Raw genomic sequence first — 25266 nt, 5'->3', positions numbered from 1 at the left:
TAGAACCTATCTTCCGCCTCTCCTTGCTTTCTTTTTCTCCAAGCAAAAATGCCGCCTTAGTGATGAACACCTGCACGCTCAGAGCTCTCTCTGCACTGGGAACTGTTTCTGCCCCAGAGAGGAATCTCTGAGTTCACTTCACCTCAGAACCAGGTCCCCACCACAGCACTCCATGAGTTTGCACCATAGGCAACCCCCATGTGTCTGACTGTATTAGCTACTTTTGCTACTCATTTCCCTCTTAGCCAGGATTTTTTTTTTTATTTTTTTTTTTTTTATTTTTTTTTTTTAGCCAGGATTTTTGATCTGCTGCCTATCCGGATTCCTGGAACTCTGGGACCACGATTTCTTGTGTTCATTTGTGGACACCAGGTTTTAATAGAGGATATCAACCCCTGGACAAAGTACATCCATAGGAAGACCCCCTAGGACAGGGAGGGTCTAGGTACCAGGTCCTTTGAGAACGGCTAAAGGAAGGACTAAGGGAAGAGGTAGTAGAAGATTTCAAATGTTAGAAGTATGGGAGGCAGTAGGTTAGTCCAGCGAACGGCATGCATGGACTGTGAATGTGGCAGACCTGGGTTGACATCCTGGTTTCACTACTTTTAGCCTTTTTGTGCCTCGGTTTCTTCGGTCAAAAGATGTGGGAATGCCATATGGATTCAATGGGGTGATCTAGAAATTCAGGGCCTAGAGCATACTAAGTGCTTATAAGAAATGGCAGCTGCTCTTACCAAACAGCTTTATCTTATGATAAAATGGTGCCAATAATACGGATATATTGATTTGTGCCACTGATTGGTACTGGGATGTGTGTGTGTGTAAAAAGGGAGAGGGAAGCAGGAAGGAGGGAGGGAGGGAGAGCAAGAGACAGAAACAGAGACAGAAACAGAGAGAGATGGGAGACAGAGATTCTGTGCTTTATTTGGGAAAGTAGAACTGAATGAGAGAGACAAAGCCAGGTTGCATAAGTAGGTGGTAAATGACAATATGCAGGAAGGTGTGTGGAATTGAATCCAGTCAATCTGAAAACACTCCTCTGAGGAAAGGCTCTTTTCTCCTTGTCTGAGGGGAATCTCTTTACCTCTTAAACCCTCAAGCTCTTTCAACGTTTTCCCATCTTCCTCACTATCTGGCAACAATTTTAATCTTCACAAGCTGTCTGCTCTAATGAGTGCACATGTCATTATTGGATGAGGGAACAGTTGGGTTAAAAATTAATTTTTTCCAGGCCTCTGATATAAATCACTGTTTCAGCAATAGGAGTGTGAACTCTTCAAAGCCAGGACCTAGTTCTGCCTCTCTTAAATACTGCCGGTAGCCTGGTGCAAGCTAGCACTAGAAAATGCCCAATAATTACTTGGTGACTGATGGACTACCTGTTGCCACTGCCCATGTTTCTGCCACAACTTTCTAGAGCAAATAGAAAGGTCTTTTAGAAGGCTGTTGATTTCCAGAGAGTTACTTGGGAACTGAGTAGGGAGTTTCGGGTTGAGAATGGGAAACAGCAGGAGTTTATTGAACACTGGCAAGAAGGTAGGGACTAGTTGCCTCAAAGGGCACTTAGAACTATTATCTCATTATCTAAGCTGAGAGCCGCAGCCTGGGCCAGAACCTTTCATCTCTGTGGGCTGTGCCCATTGAAGGCAAGGAGAGTTGTCAGGGGCACGAGAGAGTCTGGCTGCAGTTCTCAAGTATGTTGCTGTTCTGGGGGAAATGTTAGCACCACAGAGAACTAGGTCACTTATACCCAAGAGACAAGTCTAACAGAAAGCTGGAAGAGGTGGCCACCTCCCTGGCATGGCTTTAGGACTTTCTGTATAGGAAGCGGTGTGGGCAAGAGACCTCCCCAACTGGACTTGTGGTGCCTAAGATCCCAGAATCAGAGAGCCACGCTCTGGACTAGGGTTCTACGTCACAGAAGGGCCCTTACCTGAATAGAAATTTTTTTCCCTGGATGGACTAACACATCACATCATTAACAGCTATAGAGAAATTAGTGTGAGTACATTGGTCAGCTGAACTGTTGTCACTTGCAGAGAAAGTCTATTAATCAGTGGAAATGAAATGTGGGACAGGAAAGCTTCTGTGGAGGTGTAGAGGCGGGTTGGGACAGAGAGATCAAGGCTTTGCTCCCTCCAGGGAGGGCAGGTGTAGAGAAGTAACATAGAAGGAGCCCTGGGTAAATAAAAAAGGGGTGTCAGTAAAGAGGAGAAGGCACAGAAGCGCAGATATCTCACTTAGTCAACCTCATGATTTTTCTAAGAACTGAATTTCTCTGTATATAGCACCAAGAGCAGAATTTTCAACTTTGTATTAATGAAACAACATGGTATTTTGGTAACAAAGCAAAGTGTTGACTGCAAACACAAAACCAGACCTTTCTCGGCAGATAGAAATCCACGTGTAGCTAACAAAGCCTTGAAATCCATTTGCTGTTTCATCATTTCAGAGGCAATGTTACCCTGATTGCGCCCCAAATCTTTTAAATGACCTCAACTGTGTAATCCATTTCTCAGCTTCTCACTTACCCCTGCCCTTATACAGTAGAGTCACATCATTTATATATTTAGCTTATTTGAATGTAATTATAGGTGCTCCCTTCTGTCTGTCTTCCATTTCTCTCTTATGTAATTTAAAGTATTCTAAAATTTGATTTCACAGTTGTAATTTTCCCCCATTATTTTTATTACAAAAGCAATTGATGGTTATTGTAGAAAACGAGGAAATACACAATAGGTACTTTATTGAATATTTTAAAGAACTGTACCTCATGGTTTGATTTATAAACTGGGTTCTCAAATTGAGTGGGAAATATCAGAAAGGGAGACAGAACATGAGAGACTCCTAACTCTGGGAAACGAACAAGGGGTGGTAGAAAGGGAGGTGGGCGGGGGGTGGGGGTGACTGGGTGACGGGCACTGAGGGGGGCACTTGATGAGATGAGCACTGGGTGTTATTCTATATGTTGGCAAACTGAACACCAATAAAAAATAAATAAATAAATAATAATAATAAAATAAACTGGGTTCTCTCTCTCTCCTGCTTTCTTCCTTTCACATGTTCTTTCTTCCTTCATTTCCTACCCTCAATCTCTCCCTTCCCACCCTCCTTTCTTGCTTGCTTGCTTGCTTCCTTCCTTCCTTCCTTCCTTTGTCTCTGTCTTTCAGTCCAACAACAAAAAAATGGACATGGGCTTACTCTTTAATCAGTAATGGTGTTGGGAAAATACTAAATATGTCCCCAGTCCTGTGCTATTTAACAGAGTAGGCACAACGTCTGAATCTAGGGGCTAACCAATTGTTTGTTATCACACTGGAGAGAGGGGCTTAGGAAGGTATAGAGCAGATGCACTGAAATAACAATGGCGAACACTTAATGTTAAGTGCCAACTGAATGGCATGGACAAAAGGGTTCTGTGGGTCTTCAGAGGTGGGCAGGATCTCTCATTCTTTTCCTGCCCAGTCAACTCAGTAAACAGTATTTTATCCAATCTCTCAGGCCAAAAGCCTAGCAGTCATCCACAAAGCCTTCCTCTCCCTCACATTCCTCCCTCACCGTCAATCTGTCCTCAAGTTCTGTTGATTCTGTGTCCAAAATGTATTTCAGCTCCACCCATTTTCTCTATCTCCAGCCTAGTCTAAGCTGCCATCATTTCTTACCTAGATAATCATGGTGGCCTTTTAATTGGTTTCCCTTCTTTTGCGCTTGTACCACATTCCACTCTCTATAGAAACTTAGATCACGTGACTCCTCAGTTCAGAATCCTCCAAAGACTTCCCATTGAAGTTAGAATAAAATTCATACTCCTTACCATGGCTCCTGTCCATTCTCCATGGCTATGCTCTGTCTCCTGTCTACCTCTGTAGTCTCATCTCAGGTCACTCTCAACCTCCTCACTCCCCTTTACCCACACTTGTCTTCTTTCAGTTCCTCAAACATGTCAAATTCTTCCCTGTCACAGGGCCTTTGCACTTGATATTTCCACTGCAGAAACTCTTTCCCTCTACTCTTCACACGGTTGTCTCCTTCTAATCCTTTAGCTCTCAGTTTAAATGCCCCTTCTCAATGAGGCTGTCACTGAGAATCTTTAAAACTAGTTCCTATACATTAGGATAGGTGTAGAAATTAAGTCTATCTTGTTCACCATTGTAATCCTAGCACCAATTGAATGAATGAATGAATGAATATGAGCTGGAGTAGCCAGGGAAGGCTCTCTTATTTTTTTTTTTTTTTTTTTATTTATTTATGATAGTCACACAGAGAGAGCGAGAAAGGCAGAGACACAGGCAGAGGGAGAAGCAGGCTCCATGCACCGGGAGCCCGATGTGGGATTCGATCCCGGGTCTCCAGGATCGCGCCCTGGGCCAAAGGCAGGCGCCAAACCGCTGCGCCACCCAGGGATCCCGGAAGGCTCTCTTAGAAGTAGAGTTTGAGGTGGGTTTTAAAAAATGGAAGCATTGGCAGGATTTTCATAATCAAGATGAAGGGGAGAATTCTAGGTAGTAGAGATCAAGTAGCTGAGACCAAACGTAGTTCTGGTACATTTGGGCAACAGTGGAAAATGGGAGCTGCCTGCAGTAGAAGGTTTTCATCAGGTAACATAGGGATAATAGGTTTGATAGTTGGTTGAGGCATAATTATGTTGAGTCTTAAAGAATAGACTACTCCCCGCCACCACCCCCCCCCCCCCGCCATGTGGGCAATTAAAGCCATTGAAAATACTGGAACAGGGTCATGATTCAGTGTTTTAAGAAGGCTTTCCAAGAAGGGAGTTAGTGTAAAAGTTCATAGAAAGTATTTAAGCTGATCTGATCAGCTCCACCAGCTAAATGGCTATAGGGGAAAAATATGAATACACACAATTAAGAAAGGTTTCTTTCGGCTCCAAACCACAGAATTGTCCAAACTATTTAGTGAAATGATCTGAGAAAATAGGCAGGGATAGGGAATAGACCTGGATGGACTTTTGCTTCCTTTCTCCACTTCACAGCTCGTGGGCAAAGAAGGGTCATGGGAGATGAGGAGAAAACACATGAATTGTATCTTCTGCTTTTAAATAAATGAGAGGTCATGGTATTAGCAAAACTGATATTTAGTTTACAAAAGATTTCAAGAGAGAAGCTGCCTGATTTACAAACTTCCTTTTTGAAATTTAGATTGTTACTCACTAGAGAACACCCTATACAGTAAAAGGAAATAGGCTAATTCATCCTCAGTGTTTGAAAGAAGTGAAATGCATTAGAATTTAGCAAATTGTGAATTAGAATATTGAAGCTATTTTGGTACCCTCATCAGGCAAGGCTCTGTGCAAATGCATAGCACTCCTTCCTGATTCTGCCCTTGCTTCATCTCTTTTCCCTTTTTCCAAACCACACCTTCCTATTCTCTTGCAATCCACAATTTCCATATCCTTTAAAGCCTAGATCCTCTAGCCAGCCTTCTCTGAAAACTCCACTTTCTTGGGATGCTACCTTTTCATAATTCTTAGAGCGACCACAGTCTATAGCGTAGTATTCAATTTGATAGTGTTCCACATTGTTCATGAATTGTTTCATGTATGTCCTTTTCTGTCCACCACGATTAGAACTGTATTATGTGAGCATCTATCACAAGACTGGAACACACCATTCGGGGTTGGTAACAACTTATAGAATTGCTTGACTAATTAACTGATAATATATAAGTTAGGGTTAGTAACAAGATACAAAATGTCCTGTGTCTGGTATAGTATCTCAAAAAATCACAGAATGTGACATGAAAAGTACTCTTCCCTAAAGAGTACTTTAGGGAAGGGGACAAGGCCAAGAGAGCTTCAAGGTCAGAGATCTCATTAATGGCAGAGCTTAAAGTAGAACTTGGATCTCTTGCTTCAGATTCATGAAATCTGATATTTTAGAAGTAAGTACCATAGGCAAATACAGGGAGTTCTCTGTGTTTCCAAAAACAAAATGGTCCTTCAAGTTAAGTTACCTAGAAAAGACCTCCTCTCCAGGTACCACTCAGGCAGACAGGCCTTCTATCTGCTCATTCCTTCTCTGAATCAGAAAGAACCATCCCCAGCCTATAGCCAGAGTTGCAGGCAAACAAATGATAAAGTAACATTGTTTTATTTTGGGGGGGGGATCTTACAGAGGTGGGATCCCTTGGTTTTACTGGGAAACCCCTCAAAGATAACTGGATTTTCGAAGAGTCTGGCTGAATTATAACGTGTTACATAGTTAACAGATATACCTCACTGTATACTATTTAAGATCAGACTCTTAATTTCTGAGACTGTTTCAACAGAATGTGTCCTCAATATATTACCTCAATATTAGAAAAAACATCCATTCCCAAAGACCAGTTTAGATACTCTCCACTTATTATTTCCATCAGATGATTGTTGAGGTCCTGTAAGCTGAAGCCTTAATGTGCTCTGTTAGGACAAGCGCTAAATGCAGGAGATATTGACACCAGTCCCAGCTCTGTGCTTAAATGGCACATTTCTGCTTTGGGTTTTAGTTTTCTAACCTCTAAAATGGGGATAATTAGACTCTCTGATATGACTGATTTTCCAAAATGTTCCAGCTGAGGCCTCTCTCTATTTTAGATAAAGCTGCTTTTACTTCGTGCATTTTAGACCACCTAAATTATTTTGGGGGGAGAAGGTTCTTTTTCAACAACAGTGACTCAACCAGGAGAGTCCCAAACCCATTTCGATGGCCAGGGGTGGGAGGACGTATTTAATTTGAAAAATTATATTCTAAAATTACCATTGCATTGATTTTTTTGGTCTTAATTTTAATTCATCTTGAATTTAAAGACTACTTTAAAAGAGTATTAGATTGTATTTATTGAAAGAGAAGGGAACAAACATGAGTCGAGGGAGGTTGAACATCATTGTCACATGAATATTCATAAAGGAGAGCAGATGCCTCTTCTTACCTCTTTCTGTGTCGTAGAGGTATACAAACTTCTCCCACTTGTAGTGACCCAGCAGACTCAGAATGGCGCCCTTCAAGGCTGGGCGCATCTGGATGACAAACTGCACATCTGCATCAGTGGGGAAGCTGGGCGTCACAAAGGATGTGTGCAGGGCCCCACAGAAGGAGGTCAGAGTGTTCATTGACATCTGGTCATAGAATCCAAAGATGGCATACACCCCTCTTGAGAACTGGGAGCAGACTGCAATGAGAAAGAGAGGAATACATTTCAATAGCCCCATGGTCCCTTGCTGCAGCTTGCAGGGTTGGAAAGACAATGGATAGTTAGGCTTTGGTTCCAAATGATATGCCTCCAAGGAAAACCAAGATTTCTGAAACCTCTAGAAGCCCTTGAAAGCCCAATTGCCCAACAGGAAAAGCATAAGGAAGGGAAGAATTTATTTGATATTGTTGCATGTTTTCTATGTCTACCATGAGCAAGAAACTAAGATAATGTGGGAAGGAAAAAGGTGAAGATTGCCTTACCCTCTTTCTGCAACCCTCCCAGCTCACCCTCAAGGCACCTGGTTCTTGTACTTCTGCCATAGCTGCCCAGCAGTCTCTTAATGTACCCATGCTCCCATTAAGGTACAGCTGTCTTGTGTCCCACCCCTTCGGTGCTTTTCCCACTAGATGACAATAAGGACTGATGATTTAGTCAGACAAATTGCTAAGGTGTCTGATAGGAAATGTGTTATTCCTCCAAGGTTATATAATGCCTTAACTATAGTTATGTCATCATGATTAAGACCCTTAATGTAGGTTACTAATGAAGATTTCAGATCCTGGGCAAGCCATTGCAAAGACTGGCCTTTCAGTGCCCAGGGAGTCACATGAGGTAGGTATAATTGGCAAAGTTCTATTTTGCTCCTTTTGCATTTACCTTTAGATCTATCAGCTCACACATTGAACTTTTATGTCCTTCATTTCAAAGTGGGCCTTACCACCACCTTTTCCCTCTTCTGGCCTACATGAGCTTAAAAAATGTGAACCAATTTCAATATTAGCTTAAGTAGAACATAATTAGCAAAGCAAATCAGCTACAACAACACTGTGTGGTACATTCCCAAACCAAGTGGAAATGATCTTTAGATTATCTGCTCTACTGCTCCCTTCCATTCATGCGAAGCAGATAGAACAGGCAGCTGATAATGTGGTGTGATTTAAGGAATCCTGCATGGCCTCCCTTATCTGCTAGGGAGCCACTGTTAGGCTTACTTCTTCAGGCTTAGGGTGTTGAAAAAAACTCTGTGGTTTGGGAGGAGGATTAAATAGAATCTTTGAAAGCTGTTAGTATGTTAAGATGAATTAATATCTCTGGGGCACCTGGGTGGCTCAGTGAGTTAAGTGTCCAACTCTTGATTTCGGCTCAGGTCATGATCTCAGGGTCATGAGATTGAGCCCTGTGGTGGGCTCTGCATGGGACATGGAACTTGCTTAAGATTCTCTCTCTCCCTCTCCCATGGCCCCTCCTTCCCCCTCCTCTCTCTCTAAAAATAAGGATGAATTAACATGTCCTATATCCAATTAGACACCAGGGAGGGTGTGTAAACACATAGGCAAGTTTTGAGAGGGAAGGGTGGGTCAGAGAAGAGAATGTAAAGGGTCTGGAGTCTTTCCTGAGAGGAGAAACAGTGAAGGCATTGGTCACCAAAAAGAAGGAAGGTATTGAAAGTAGGAGGAAGACAAGTGGAAAACCAATTTAATTCATTTCTTGACCAACTGTGAGAGACAGAGAGTTCTCAGTATCTGTGGGATCTTGCTTTCCCAGCTTTCCATTTAAACCTGTTATTGGGGATCCCCGGGTGGCGCAGCGGTTTAGTGCCTGCCTTTGGCCCAGGGAGCGATCCTGGAGACCAAGGATCGAATCCCGCGTCGGGCTCCCGGTGCATGGAGCCTGTTTCTCCCTCTGCCTGTGTCTCTGCCTCTCTCTCTCTCTCTCTCTCTCTGTGTGTGTGACTATCATAAATAAATAAAAAAAAATTAAAAAAAAATAAACCTGTTATTGATCAGGGCTGTTCCCCTTTGTTAGCCAAACTCATTAGTCATTGGCTTAAGGGTAGCATTTCAAAGGTGATTACCAGTCACTCAGGTATCTCCATCAAGGAAGACCATAGCCTCTAACTTGAGGAATTCTAAGTGACCCCTAAACACAGGTATATAAAAAAGGTCTTTATATTAAAAGAGGAAAACCAATTAGAGAAATGAATCTGGGGCACTTCATGATGGGGTGGGTGAGCAGGCAGAAGAAGTATTCAGAAACAAAAAGGAAGAAGCAGGATGCCACTTTGCCTTGGTTATCACCAAGAAAGACACTAAGGAGAGTCAGTTCCCAAATTAATCCTATAAATGGAGAGTTTTACGTATCAGCTCAGATCTTGGCTGATGCGCATAATGTTCCACATAAAACTGACAATAATAATGACAATAGCCATTGAGTGCTTAGTATGTACCAGGCATTATGCTAAGTACTATAGAAACATTATTTAACATTCCCAGCAACCTCATGGTGTATTGCTGTTATTTCTATTTAATAGATGAAAATTCTGAGACAAAAACATTCTGTGTCTTGAGTGGAGGAGCCAGGATTTGAACTGGAGTCTGACTCTAAAACTCATACTCCCAGGGACACAAATCCAATAATGACCTTAAGAGCAGTTATTGTCCCAAATGAGATAAGGCAAGGTTTAACAAGTAAAATATAGGATTCTGTATGCCTCAAGTTCATACATATATTAAAAAATTATTTGTTGTTGACCTGAAATTCAAATTTAAGGATCATGTATTTTATCTGGCAACAAGCAATCATGGCCCTTCAGCAAACATTATTCAGGAGGTAGTCCGTAATTCTTGGATCCATATCAACTAGCATGCAAAGCCCAAGATGAGGATCCATGAACCCTAGACAAAAATAGCCTTGTGGGGGAAATGCAATGTATTTCCAACAAGAGAATCCCAATCCGACTAAATTATGGACAATAATTGAGAGGGAAATGAACTTGAAGAGAGGCAAACTTATAGCTGTGATCCACTTAGAGTTTTAAAAAGACCTTGCCATTGAAAGGAAACAAAATAAAAGTATGTTACGGAAGTGAGATTCTGTTTAATAAAAAACCTTGCATTGCTCTTATAATCATTGTTTTTGAACCTCAGGGGTACAGAATTAATCACTATTAGGTCATATATGGACTTTTCATACTTATGACATTTATTTATTTATGAACACTGGTAGTGAACACCCATAAACCCAAAAACTATAACATTTCTGAGAGCTTATTTTTACCTTTGTCTTTCCCTTCTATTCTGTCCCCCTGTTTGGACATCCCTCTGGCCCTCCCTCCATAACTACTATCCTGAATTTTGTGTTTATCATTACGTTGGTCTTTTAAGACATACAAACATACACACACATACCTAAGCAATACAATGTTTTTTTTGGTCTTTTTAAAACTTTATGAAAAGGGAATTATATTGAATATGTGAAAATCAGACTCCAGTAAGGAGTGCCTGGTGAAGTCCTTCAGCCTACATATGATGATAAGCAATGAGACAAAGGAAGACCTTATACAAATGTGAGTGAGCAGGTGTGAGGGAACCAAGCTGTGGCTCAGGCAAGGGATTTAGAACTATTACAGATCAGCAGTAATCCTCAGGAAACACTAGGCTACTGTGGTCCAACAGGCAGACACATGGTGGTAGACATCAACAAAAAGAATGTTAAGAGAAAATCAGTAAATGTTCTATTCCCTTCATATAAAACAGAGGTGCAGCTGCCCTGCAAATGTAATTGTGCATTGTTACCCTTGCTCTATTTCAACATGCATAAGTAACATAAGTACAAAGCCCAATGGGGGAGATTAAAGAGTACTTGCATCATGATGAGCACTGGGTAATGTATAGAATTGTTAAATCACTGTATTGTACACCTGAAACTAATGTAACACTGCATATTAACTACACTGGAATAAAAATAAAAAATAAGAAGAAAAAGAAGGCCCAATGGGAGAGACAACTGCCATGTTAGGAGAGGGTTAACCACCTTCGAGAGAAGCCAGGGAACAGGAGATCTATGAATGGCCTCTCACAGCAAATTCCTGGGCCCATTCCTGGCTGTAGAAAGTGAGGCTGAATGGAATGCTGTGCTGACCCAAAGGACAGTGTCTGGTGTTTTAAGACTCTGAGAAGGTATGAGTTAGAATGAACTAAAAGACTGTTTTATTCAGTGATTTTTTAAGGAAAGTTTTTCATGTGGAATCGTTTCTCCAAATGAAATTTTATGTTGAAAAGTCCAATATATAAAAGGGATAAAGGAAAGCTCTTCTGATTCAACAAAGTTCCACTGGTGCCTCCCTATTATAAAGAAACTGTGACACAAAGAGAGGAAGTGTCTTGCACAAGGTCACACGGATGAATTATGAACCAGTTTCTTAGGAAAGCTGTATCAGCATCTCTACACCATCCCTACTCTGGAGCTATGTAGGGCAGCATGGGTCAGGATTTGCCTGGCATGAAAGTGACTTGCCCTCCATGCCTAGCTCCACCAGGGGTTTCCCATGACTCATCTGCCAGCTGCTTCTCTCACCTCCCTCCAACCCCAAATACCAACAATGAGATTAGGTGGCAGATTGGTGATCTTTTGGGACTCATGATTCTCTTGGGTGATGTCTGTTACCTTTGTTTGAACCCTTAATGAACCACACCCACTTGTTTATCTCAGAAGATGAGTCCTTGGTAAAAATGATAATGGAAGAAATCATTATCTTGGCAATCTTCTGAAGCAGTGAAGCACAGAAGAAAGGGCAACAGTTTCCGGGACAGTCAGACCTTGGTTTTAATCACAGCCCTGCCAGTCTTAAACTGCATGGCTTTGTGCAAGTTACTTAACCTTTCTGAGCCTCAGTATAGGACAGTGATTGCATAGGCAGGTTCTGCAGTTAGACTGTATAGGTTGAAATACTCAAGCAATCACTTATTGGACAAGTTACTCAATATCTCTGGGTCTCCAGCCCAGTTTCTTCATCTATAAAATTGAGATAATAAGATTAACCTGTCTTAGCATTGGTTGTGAAAGTTAAAATGAGTTCAGTCATGGGATGATATCTATAACAGTGCCTGGCACATAATAGATAAGCAATTAATGCTAGCTAGTCATGCAACAAATATTTACTGAGCATCTATTATGTGCCAGGCATTGTTACAGGTACTGGGAGATACAGGAGAGAAAAGAGTCCTTTCCTCTTGGAACTTACATACTAATGAGAGATATATTAATGAATGAGATGAGTAAAATATGATGTCTCAGTTGTAAGTATTGCTTTGGGTTACTGTCATGAAGTAAGGAATAAATGAAATGGTACATGGAAAATATTTACAGGGCCTAACATATAACTTGGGAACCAAATAGTGCTTTGTCTGTTTCTTGCCTCTTGCCAGGTCTTTCTAGCATACTTTACCTGTTAACCCCAGGTTAGCCTTTGCACAGAAACTGCTGCCTGCAACATCACACTGAGTACACACCCAGGTAAGCATAGCTTTTTTTTTTTTTTCTCTTTCCCTTCCCCTATACATTTCTTCAGTGCTCTTTCCTATTCTAATTCCTGGGAAGTAATGGTTTAAAAAAGAAACCCTGCTAATTTGCCTTGAGAATACACTATTGCCCTCCAACTCTTTCCCTCCCTATATAATGCCTTTGTGCTGCTTAAAATGCTGTCTCTTCTTGGGACCTCTGTGCCTTCCCAGTAGGAAATATCTTGGTTTTCTGCTTCCTAACGGTGCCGTCTCTGTCTCTTCCTACTAGCAAAACACCAAATTCTTGTTGAAGATGCCATTTCTGACTATATCCTGGATTCCTGGGGACTCTAGTGTAGCTCCCGGCTGTGTTCCCTTCAGTGGTTAGTGACAAGCAAGGCTGGAGCCAGCTGTCACGCTTTTTATTTATAGACCCTAAGTCTATAGGGTCGGGACAGGTATTGTTAATGTACAATGTAGCAGCTAATTACGCCACCCTATTCCAAAAGGCATCATTACAAAAATGTCAAACAACTTGATTACCCCAAAGATCAGAATAGCAATATTGCATATCATTTACAGAACACTTTTCATAGCCTTTTGAATCAGGGGAGAAAAAGGAAGCTGAAGTCTCTTACTGACTTAATGATAATTTTTGAAGCAAACAGGAAGAAGAAAAATATAACTCTGAAGGAACTGATAGAACTATATCACAAGAAAGTTCTCCAGGAAATACCATAGTACCGTGTATTTCAGAGGATCAAAGAAACAGAGCTGCGAGGGACCTTAAGAGATCATATAGTTGTGCTTTCCCCCCCTTTTAAAGATTTTGTTTATTTATTTGAGAGAGAGAGAGAAAGAGACAGAGAACGAATGGGGGGAGAGGCAAATGGAGAAGGAGAAGCAGACTGAGCGGGGAGTCCATTGTAGGACTCCATCCCAGGATCATGACCGAGCCGAAGGCATATGCTTAACCAACTGAGCCACCCAAGCGCCCCTAGTTGTGCTTTCTAAAGCTGTAGTGTTAGTCCATGGGTCCAGGGTGAGTTTCCGGTTTGGTGAAATAGGCTTGTGTGCATGTATGTTGGAGGAAGGTTGACAACTGTTCTTTTCTGGACAGACAATCCTTTTGTTTATATCATTTCTGTTTTCCATTATTGTATGTACTCCTTTCTTTTCTGAAATGATGATGATGATGTTAATGAGAAATGGTATGTGTTTGTGCAAGCGTGTGTGTATACACACATACATACATATATACTTAGTGTGTGGTGGACTGAATAATGTCCTCCCAAAAGATGTCCATGTCTTAATCCTCCAAATCTGTGAACTAGGTTACATGGTGAAGGGGAATTAAGGCTGCAGATGGAATTAAGCTTGCTAATCAGCTGACCTTAAAATAGTGAGATTATCCTGGATTATCTGGGTAGCTCAAGGTAATCACAAGAGCCCTTAAATGTGGAAGAACAGGGCAAAAAAAAAAAGTCAATATCAGCGTGATGTTATATGAGAAAGACTTGACTAGCTATTGCTAGCTTTGGAGTTGGAGGGGACTGTGAGCTAAGGAATGTGGGCAGAGTCTAGAAGTCGGGGAAGGCAAGAAAATGGATTTTCCCTTCGAGCCTCCAGACAGGAATACAGCCCTGATGACTGTAGGCGGGTGAACCCCCTACCAGACTGCTACCTACAGAACTGGAAGATAATAAACATGTGCTATTTTAAGCCGCCAAGTTTGTGGTTATTTGTACATAGAAAACTAATACACTTTACAGAGCAAAATGTAAAAGTCAGTAACTCTAGATCAACCTATACTCCACTCACCTTTCCCCCACCACACCTTAAAATATTACTGATATGAGAAGTCCAAAAGTTAGGAAACTAATGACCTAGTCCTATTTCTGATTCAGTACAAGAACCACCTGCTATGAGGTCATGTTACCATTGCCTGAATACATCTAGTGACAAGGGAGCTAACTACTCACAAGTAGCCCTTCCCTTGCAGGGTAGCTCTGATGACAATGGAGCTCTTCCTTAAACTGAACCTAACTGTACCTGTTGGGGCTCTTGAGTGCCACATGATACACTGAACTCTAATTCTGCATGACCTCAACTTTGTTTTACAGGAAGCTCAAAAACACAACTGATGTACTAAGGAGATATGTAATGGCTATTGGCTATTCAAGTTTGTGCATTTAGTCTCTCTATGCTGCCTTCTTCCTGTCAGGCTAAAAATTTGCTAAAAGATCCCACCTGCCCTCGATCCCTGCTATCTCCATAAACGATCTTCCTAACTCCTTTACCATCATCACTTATGACGAGATGATGAGGACCTTGCAGCCTTCTGTATCTGCAACCCAGTTTCTGCTCCCATTATTCCACTGAACCTGCTCTCTCAAGTTTGATGATGACCTAGTCACTGTTAAACCCAACTCCATCCAAAGACATCATCTGATGTCTTTGACTGCTGAGCAGCATTTGATTTTGTTGGCCAAATCTTTCCTCTTTAAACTCCTTTCTGCTTCAAGAGCACTAAAGTCTGCTGGCTCTGCCTCCTTTACTGTGCCTGCTCACTTCCCTCTTGCTCCACTCCTTTCATGAAGATGTGTCCAAAGATTTTATCCTTGGCCCTATTTTCTCCTTACTCCAAATGACTATTTTTTTTCATTCAATAAATACTTATGGAGTTCTTGCTATGTGCCAAGCAGGGGTCTTAACTCACCCTCTCCAGATAGATGGCTTCCAAGTAGATACCTCTAGCTTCAGACACATTCTTGGGCTCCAGATCCATGTTTCTGACTGCCCATAGACCAGACCAACCTAGAGGACTTTATATTATTAGGCCGTCATATTCACATACTCAGCATATTTTTTTCTCTCCTCTCACCTTCCTCCCATGGATCTGCTTCTCTTGTCCCTGTTTTGCCTAATGCATTGCTCTTCTTCCAGCCACCCAAGCTGGAGTCTTCAGGGTTATCTTTGGCTTCTCTCTCTGTCTCATCCCCATGTGTCATTCTCTAGTGATGCTCCATCCACTCCACCTCTACAGCATGTGGGGTACCTATTTCCTGTTCATCTTTAGTCCAGGTTCTCATTTCCCTCTCTCTTAGACTATGACAGTGGTCTCATAACTGGTCACCTGCTTCCAGTCTTTTCCTCAATCCATCACTGGTGCTGCTATCACATTACTCTTCCTTCTTTCTCTTCCAACTGTCCAATCAAAATATACCTATCCCAACTCCCATTTTGTCAAGAATCTGCCCTGTGTATGAGTTGTTAATGGACTAATAAATGAATCTTTACAAATGAGTCAGTTCAGGATTTCTCAACCTTGGCGTGCACTATTGATATTTTGTGCTGGATAATTCTTTATTGTGATAGACTGTGTGTTGTAGAATGTTTAGCAGCCCTGGATGCTACTCTAATATTAGATGCTATAGCACCAGCATCACTCTCCAGTTGTGAAACCCCAAATGCCTTCAAAACATCATCAAATACCCTCTGGGGGCAACATCACTACCTGTTCCCTCCTCCCTCCCTGCCCCCCATATGAGAACCACAGAGTTAGCTTATGACTTACTCTCCACAGAGAACAAGACCTTAACCTAATGAAAATGCATACATATCTAGAACAGCCCAAAGGAGTTATTTTAGTGGTAGAAAGTCAGGAAGGGTATATACTTTGGGCTCTTCTAAGCCCACCGTACAAGCAGATCTACCTCCCGGGTCTTGCTCTTAATTTGGCTATTTGTGTCAACCTTGGGATGTAGGAGCAATCAAACTAGATAAAAGATGGAGGTCGTGGGATATGCATGGGATAGTAGCCAGCTCATACCTTCCCTGGGTTTATATAGATCAGCCTCTTCCTCTCCACCAAATATCCTTTGGTCTTGGGTTCTAGTAACCCAGTGAGTGCTTGTAAAGTACCAGAGTAAGAACAAGGTGTCAGCCCCATTCTCCAGCTGATGATTCCATGGTTTAATTACCATCTTTGGGTTAATTCCCTTGAACATTTTGTTCAGCTCTCAGGAGTACACTGCCTTCCGATAGTCTAACTAGTTATTTTTGCAATTACATGGCATGTATCTAAACGCTGGCAAAGAAAACATTCATTATCAACATTTGATCCTACTTGAATATAACGGCTTGCAAATGCAGGCATTAACATATGAACACATGTATTTTGGAAAATTCGTTTTGCAACTGTAAGTGCAACCCACCCTTTCATAGCAGCATTGGAAATGGCAGGAGAGATGCTGAGGTGGGTTAGGATAAGGGGGTACTTTTTAGGCCCTTTTATATCAAGACAATATGATTAAGCATTGGAGCTCAGGAGTTTTAAATTTTTTGCTTGTTCATTAATTAATTTACTCATTCACCAAATAAGGTTTTGGGTTCCTATTGTGTGACAAACATGGTCTAGGTGCTGGGATATAGCAGTGAGCAAAACAGATATGATCTTTGTCCTCATGGCCCTTACATTTTAGTATTGGCAGAAAATATTAATAAAATATACCCATGTGTGCTTTTCATGGTCTAAATACTAAGAAGGGAGGGTATTAAGATGCTATGAGACTATGTGACAAGGTGACTTTAATTTAGGTCAGGGAAAAGTTATCTGAGAACTTGACATTTGAGCTGACACCTCAGAGTAGAAGAGCATCCCATGGAGAGAAAATAGCACTTGCTAAGGCTCTGAGGGAGGGCAACATCTGATGCACTGGAAGAACTGAAAGATTAGCCTAGGTGGAGTATGGCCAGCAAAGAGGAGGGCACAAGATGAGTCTGGTAGAAGGCAGGGACTCAAGCATGGAAGACCTCATAGGACCCTGGTAAGGAATTTAGATTTTATGCTAAAGATCATGAGTGGAAATCTTGGAAGGATCATGAGTATTCCATGAGCTGATTTATATTTTAGGAAGGTTTATCTGGCTGCTGTATTGACAGTTGATTTAAGGGAGCATCAGTGAAAGCAGAGAGAACATTTGGAATGTTATTTCTGTCATCTTGGTGAGAGAGAACAGTAGCCTGGATTTGAGCTGTGGCAGTGGAGGTAAAGTGATTTGGAGTTTATTTCTGATTTCACATTAATGGATGAACAGCCTTGAGATAGTTACTTGAGCTCTCCAAACCTCACTTCTATACCTGTAACAATTTCTACCCCATAACATTGTTGTGCCTATTAAATGAAAATGTTCGAAGTGCTTAGGACTCTCATATAAGACTGTTCTCAATTGATAAAATGGTATCAGCTACTAATATTTGTTTAAAGATTTATTTAATTTAGAGAGCAAGAGCACATGGGGAGGAGGGACAGCAGCAGGGAGGGAGGGAGGAAGGGAGAGAGAGAGAAATAGAGAGAGAGAGACTGACTCAAGAAGACTCCTTGCTGAGCATGGAGCCCAATGTGGGGCTTGATCTCAAAACCCTGAAATCACCTGAACCTAAACCAAGAGTCGGCCACTCAACCAACTACACCACCCAGGCACCCTACTAATATGATTTTAAAAATTATTCTTAGTGCTTTTACACTGGGATGAGTTTTTATATGGTTCAGTCACTAACTTGCTGTGTGACCTTGGGTCAGTTACCTCACTAGGCTTCAGGCCTGTCATTTGGAAGCCAGCAGAACTAACACCTGCCCTGCCCACTTCAAAGGGATGTGCTGAGAATAAATGGGAATAATAGTTGATACTCTCCTTTGAAAAATTATAAAAGCTGCTGAGTGTCAGTGAGGAAGTAGTTGGTTCTTGACTCTCAGTAATCATTATCCCCACAACAAAGAACTCAACAGAATCATCATTCTTCCCAGCCCCTGTCTCTGGCATTCACCCGAGTATGTCTACCAATCATCTAAAGTAGTTGGGGGCCTGTCCTAACTTGTAACTCATTTTACATGGGATTTAGCACAACTCTTAATTAAAAAACTAACTGACCCAGGGATCCAGTCAGTCAATGAAACAATTCCTAAAGCTGGGCAGGAAACTGATGAACTCTTACGATGCCTTTGAATCAGCCCTAAGATTTGTCATAGACAGGTAAGAGCTTCAAGTTTGATATTGTACATATAGCATTTAAAATCCATTTTCTTTAATTTTGCAGCCCGTGCTGGGGAGGAGGGTGAGCTGACTCCCTAAACAAAATTATTCTTAAAAGTTAATTAATGGTTGTCTTGTCTTGTATATGCTTGAAAGACTTCATAATTCAAAACAGAACAGAACATATTATATAAACATAATAAAATGTTTAGGCCCACTGTCAGTTGGAAAGATACACTTTTATTTCCCACTGCGTTGGAATTCCTTAGCATCACATTCTTTTTATGGAGTATAATGGACTAGGTCACCCCCTCCAGCTTCTTAACAGTGCCACAATCTTCTCTATAATTCGACTTAACAGGTGGGTATTCCGTCTTCCTTGAACACTTCTGATGACAGCAAACTTACCACTTCCCAAAGCAGTTCATTCTACTTTGAGGTGGGTCCAATTATTAGAAATGCCCTTATTACACTAAATGCAAATCTGCCTTTCTATAACTTTCACCACTTGTGGTTCCTTCTTTTTTCCTGAAGCTCACAGAAAATGTCTATTCCCTCTTCTAATGGCAGGCCTTCAAACATCTGAAGATATACGTCCTACCAGTCTGTGCCTTCTCTTCTTCAGGCTAATCACCCATAGCACGTCAGATGTATGTAATAGATCCCAGGCTTTCAACTCTGGCCATCTTTCCCTTGATGTGTTTCAGTTTGTTAAGTGTCATTCTTAGAATTTGGTGTCCAGGACTGAGCACTGACTGCACTGCAAGTGAAATTGAACCCACCCCAGAAGGCAATAGACTCCCATTTTGAGCTAGACATCTTATATATCTATCAGTGATGCCTAGAATGGCATTGATTTCTTTTTTACCTTTCTACTATCCAATTGGGATCTACTCTTACTTTGTGGTCTTGAATTTATATCCCAGGTATCTTGTTAAAGAATTCTGCCAAGCCGGGCTTCTCCCAACCTTGGATATGTGCTGTTGATTTCTTTTCCTTTCCTTCCCTTCCCTTCCCTTCCCTTCCCTTCCCTTCCCTTCCCTTCCCTTCCCTTTTCTTTCTTTCTTTCTTTCTTTCTTTCTTTCTTTCTTTCTTTCTTTCTTTCTTTTTGTAGCTAAATACCTTTTTTTTGGTACCTTTTATCCTCTTAAAATGTCCTTATGGCTTTGACCCAGACTTTTAAATCTTGATTTGGTTAACAAGTTTATAAGCTATCACTCCCAGTTACTTGTCATCTAAAAATTTTATCAGCCTGCTTTGGGTAGCATTATCCAAGTTATTGACAAAAGTGCTAAAGCAGACAGGGTCAAGGACAGAATTATTTGGCAGGCTACTTCATTTTTCATCCTGACACTTTCCAGGATGACAACAATTAGGTAATAAATACTCTGGCTAGAGTTCTTTGGCCTGCTCCAAATGTATCTTTAATACACTTGTGGTTTAGGTAATACAAATGATCCTTAATATTGACCTTGGTTCTTCAAACATGTTCATAGGTCTGCCTTTCAGGGAAAAATAAGTAACTGGAATGATTTTCTTCTTTCCTGGTATCATCATCCCTGATCATGTCTTTATCATTTATCACTGAGTTTTATAGGGAGGAAGTGAAAAAAGAAGAAGACGCTGAGAGGAGTCAGAGAAGTGCCTTCTAGTCAAGAATGAACTACCAGAAGAACTGAGAAACTGTTCCTTTCTACCCTCCAACTCAGGCAGGCTATCATTACCTAAGGTCAAAAAGCTGACTCATTGCCCTTTGTGGGTCAGGAAGCAAATGGCCAACCCATTTTACAAGTGGAATAATTGATGTCGGATTAGCTCCCAGGGTCTGTGGTCCTTAGTATCCTGCTTGCTAGTAGACTTTAAAGAAACTGTAAGCAGTCTTACAAAATTGCCCAAGTGTAATCCTGATGGGAAGCTACTATTGAAAAGCCATCTTCACAGTATCCAGAATTAGTGGTTATACAAAAAAGTTCACCCTATTGCTGTTTGAAAAATCTATACAACTGGTTCCTTCAAATATGTTCTACCAGCCTGGAGAATAAAGAACCTGTTTTTTCTTTGGGAAAAAAAGGCAAGTTTAAATGAAAGGCATTTTTTCTAACTCAAATTCAACTGGTTAGAGTTTTGAAAGTAATTCTTCATTATAGGTTTGGGAGGACATTCAGGGTCTGTGGAGAACTTTGGGCCAAAGATGTCCATTCAGAGGTATTTGTCTTGTCAAGCGTAAAGCTTATATTCAGGCAAACTTCAGTGGCCCTTGGAGGACACTGGAGGGTCCAGCTACCCTCTGGTCTAGTAGGTCCTATTAAAGTTACCTCCTGTGCCTACCCAACTAAACATGTTCAATTTTATTTTATTTTATTTTTTCATGTTCAATTTTAATTCAACCAGCACTTCTTCATTAACTTTGGGCATTGTACTAGCTACTTTCACACCTTTTTTTGTTGGGTATGGTGTTGTTTAATGGTTAATGGAAACAGATAATGGATAGGCAGAGTGAGTAGTTGCATTGCAGTGTGCTTTGAGGGCCTTTTTGCCTTCGACTGTCTTCTACACTGACTACTACAAGGTTTGGAACATCTATCTCTATCAGCCAGGATGATAATATTCCCTGTCAGGTGACAAATGTGGCCTAGAAGGACAACATGTGGTTGGTGTCACTCATGACCATGTCAATATGGAGGGGTTTGCTAGATTAATTCTGAGAACCAGGCACTGAGGGGCTAGGACACAGATCAGGTAAATTTTCAGAGCTAGTGGTGGGAGTCAGGAAGTATCTGGGTCCATTATCTCCTACCACAGTGCCTCTCCACATGGGGGCACCACAGTCTGGGGGTCTTTCATTACCTGAAGGCAGTGCTGGGTATTATTAGGGCAGAGACAAGGGGGGGAGGGGTACAGTTGCTGACAATACACCGCGTCAGCACTGCTGTTTCCTAAAGGTGGGTACTGATCTTCCCTGTGTTTAGATCATATGTGAATGAGGGTGTTCAGACAGTCTCTAACTTGTGTGTGTTGATTCAGCGGATATTTTTTTTTATTAAACATTTATTTTTATTAAACATTATTGAACAGTTTCAAGTACTATATGGGATGGTGGAAATGTTTCCAGTTCCCTTTCCTACAACCTTCTATAGGGCATTCAGAGCTGGTTCAGTGACAGCCATACCTCTCACCTTTCCTAAACTCCACTTCTCTGTTCCTTCTCTATTACCTGGAACCCACCTTTCCAATTCTTATCCCACACTCCACTGTCTCACCCTCCCTTCTGACTTGTTACAGACCAGAGTCTATGACTGATAAGGAAAAAATAAAGGAAAATGTACTCTCCCTCCCTTTCCTTACAATAAGCATTCTACAAATTGCAGGGCACAGCCTACTAATGGGTTATAAAATCAATGTGATTTTAGTGAGTCATGACCTAGCCTTAAAAAAAATGAAATACGATAGAAAAATGCCATAGTGTATCTGTGTCTAAGAGTAAATATTGTTTTGTGAAACTTTTGTTTTGGTTATCCAATATATGCATGTGTGTTGTGGGTCATTAAACAGAATGTTATCTCTTTACCACCTTCCACCATTGTGGTTCCACGGCGTGTCCCAAGCCTAGCACTGGTTTGGTCTATGTCTGTGTCCTCACTGTTTATCACCTCCTACAGAAATCCTGTCTTATTCCTTCTCCTGTTTTCCCAGTCCGTTCCTCCTCCCTAGACCCTCCCAGCCCCCATCTGGACTCGCCCTCCTCCCATCCAGCTGGAGTCCCATTGAACTGCCACCTGGGGATAGAAGCTGGAAGAATCTCTGTTCCCACTAGCTCGGATGGGAGTGATTAGGGAACTTGTGTTACTCAGCTTTCAAGTTGAGACTGTGAATGCATCTTCCCACAAAAATATGAGCATGCCTGGGGACTAGGTTCAGCACTGTATGTACGGCCCTTCAGTTCCAGCCTGCAGCCTACATGTGACAGTGGATAGCTCTGGTATCCAGGGCACCTGTATGCCAACCAGATGACACATCTTCTTTCAGAACTCAATCCATTTGCAAGTTGAGAAGAGAAACCACTGGTGCAGAGCATCATTCAAATGGATTCCTACTTTAACTTCTTGCAGCAACACAGAACAGCTGAGTCCTCTTCCACGGACTCTGCAGAGGCTCCTTCAGTGGTTTGAAAGTAAGACTGTGTCTCCCAAAGTGCCTAACTTGCTCCATGGGGAAGAATCTGACTAAAAATAGCTAGAAATAGCTAGAATGAAGTAACTCATGTAACTTGTACAATGTAATTTCAGCCACAGACAAAATGAGTAGTCCCCGCTGGCACTTGGTTGCTCAGTCATGTATTAAACTTGTAACTATGTGCTACCAATGAATACATCTGACCAGTCAGAGTTGTCCATTTGCTCCAAGAGGAAGAGGAATTAGGCCTCTGTAATTCTCTTTGTGCAGTGCCATGCAAAATTAAAGGCTTCATATTTTCAGATAACAATGGCATTGCCTGAGCGAAGCTGCATATTTAGGCATAGAAATTCTCCAGTTAAGTCCTCAAAGGTTGACCAAGGACATGTGAGTGAGGTAACTGAACACACTGAACATACCTTATTTTAGGTATTGGGACCTAGTGACTGGACCCTCAGCTCCCTATTGCCTGTCATGTCATATGGCCCAAACCCTTCAGCATGGAATTCACATCAGAAAGACATGATGCACAAAGCTGTACATGGTAGGTACTCAGTAAATAGTGCATATTTGCATTCTACCTCAATGGGTCAACATCATTAGGGATTAATGAACTATCCAGAATTGTCTCCCACAATTCTCCAGTAGCAACTTTCTGCTTCAACTTGGGTTGGTCTTCCTGTGCTCAACACAATTCTTACTCATTCCTGCTGCCCAGCATTTTTTCATGTTGTATCCTCATCCTGGAATGCCATTTCCCAAAGCTTTACCAGTCCAATTCTTGCCCACCTTTCAAAACCTGGCTGAAGCACCCTCCTCCAAGGAGCTTTTGGTGCCCATTTTATCCCCCAAGAGACCTATTCTTTCTCTGAGTGTCTGCAACACTTGCACGGAAGCCCCCATTTGGCCACTTGACCATAGCATGTCTCAACTAAGCTGTGGTCTGCTTGCCTTATGTGTGTGAATGAGAAGTTCCACCTATGGCTGAGAAACTGTTGAGCCAACTAATGTCCCACTAGTTTTGTGTCTAGTTCAGTGTAATCTGGTTCATGCTATTAGCATTTAATGAGCCAATGGTATAAACTGGTATTGAAAAGCAGAATTCTCCGGCTCTGTCTCTATGTCACTAATGACTCAATTTGCGACCTTCACTTTACCTTTTTCTAAGCTCTTACTCCTCTCCAGCATACTGGCAAGGACAGTATTTATATACCCTAAAGAGATGTTTTGTGGATTTGCCATAATGAGTACAAAACATGTCAAAATATGAAGATCTGTAGAAACCCTATTATTACAGGAATAATAATAATTACAACTACACTTGGTTAAATGCTCCAGAAACCATATAGAAGACGCCTTCTCTGGGGGGGGAAAGCAGCCAACTGTACCAGCAATTAGTCAATTATGAGTATTTAATTTCATTTCATTGCTTGTGATTTTTGTTTCTGTGCACAATAGGAGCCTTGTTGCCTCTTATTTATTTGTTTTAAGATTTTATTTTTAAGTAATCTCTACACCCAGCATGGGGCCTGAACTTAGGAGCCCAAGATCAAGAGTTGCTCACTCTACTGACTGAGCCAGCCAGGTGCCCCAGCCTTTTTTCCCTTTTAAAAGAAATCTCTGGTGAAGTTGGTTGGAGATCAATCTTTATGAGGCTTAGACTCCCCAGAGTAATGTTAAAGACACAGTGACTTTACGACTATGTCTTACTACCCTTTGCTCTTGAGGCTTCCACTTTGGCCAATGTTCCTTCCCATGTTGGTTTTTATCTGTCCCTAAGAAGGATTTTCAGCTCCAAGAGTAGTGAACATGAGTGTTGACCAGGCAGCAATGGCATTCAAAGGCACATGGAGGGAGTGCGGAGCCCTTGACAGGTGCCTGGGAGAGACACACAGGAAACAAAACATGTATTCCCTTAGCTGTGAAAGGTTCCTTTGGTCTATAAGAGGCTTGAAAAAACTAAGAGGGGCCCTGAGAAAAATCAAAGAATCTTTTTTTTTTAATTGAAGAATCTTGTTCTCTGGAAAGCAGATGCACTTTATTTATTCAGAAAGGCTTCCATGTATTCCTGGTTGGAGGCAGAGAGATGACCTCTAGATAGTTCCACCTTCGCTAGGAACCTCCAACTATAAAATATTTTATTTCATCTATATATTTTTTTGTAAAATATTTTTAAAGAAGTATTCTTTGGGACTCATTCTGTGTCCCTATCTTTATCCTTATTTATCTGACCACCTGAATTCTACACAATGAATTTCTTTTTTTTAAATAATAAATTTATTTTTTATTGGTGTTCAATTTGCCAACATACAGAATAACACCCAGTGCTCATCCCATCAAGTGCCCCCCTCAGTGCCCGCCACCCATTCATCCCCACCCCCCCGCCCTCCTCCCCTTCCATCACCCCTAGTTCGTTTCCCAGAGTTAGGAGTCTTTATGTTCTGTCTCCCTTTCTGATATTTCCAACACATTTCTTCTCCCTTCCCTTATATTCCCTTTCACTATTATTTATATTCCCCAAATGAATGACAACATACAATGTTTACACAATGAATTTCTATAAAGTGTTCTGAGATATCTAAGAC

General features: G+C 41.4%; 1 protein-coding gene across 7 annotated transcripts in view; it reads right to left on the bottom strand.

Moving 5' to 3' along the window:
- The window catches only part of GRIA3 (glutamate ionotropic receptor AMPA type subunit 3), a 281926-nt gene that overhangs the window by 198505 nt on the left and 58155 nt on the right, over nt 1-25266 (bottom strand). For all 7 annotated transcript variants that reach the window (XR_005386427.1, XM_038588235.1, XM_038588234.1 and 4 more), the window contains one exon: nt 6928-7167. Coding sequence is in view for 6 of the 7 variants with exons in the window: in XM_038588235.1 (XP_038444163.1) it covers nt 6928-7167 (240 nt within the window). In the remaining variant the exon portion in view is untranslated. The remainder of the gene's footprint in view (nt 1-6927; nt 7168-25266) is intronic.

The sequence above is a fragment of the Canis lupus genome, chromosome X, assembly GCF_011100685.1.
Source record: "Canis lupus familiaris isolate Mischka breed German Shepherd chromosome X, alternate assembly UU_Cfam_GSD_1.0, whole genome shotgun sequence".
Lineage (NCBI taxonomy): Eukaryota > Metazoa > Chordata > Mammalia > Carnivora > Canidae > Canis > Canis lupus.
Note: the sequence above shows the minus strand (reverse complement) of the source record. Positions and strands in the feature narration are given on the sequence as shown.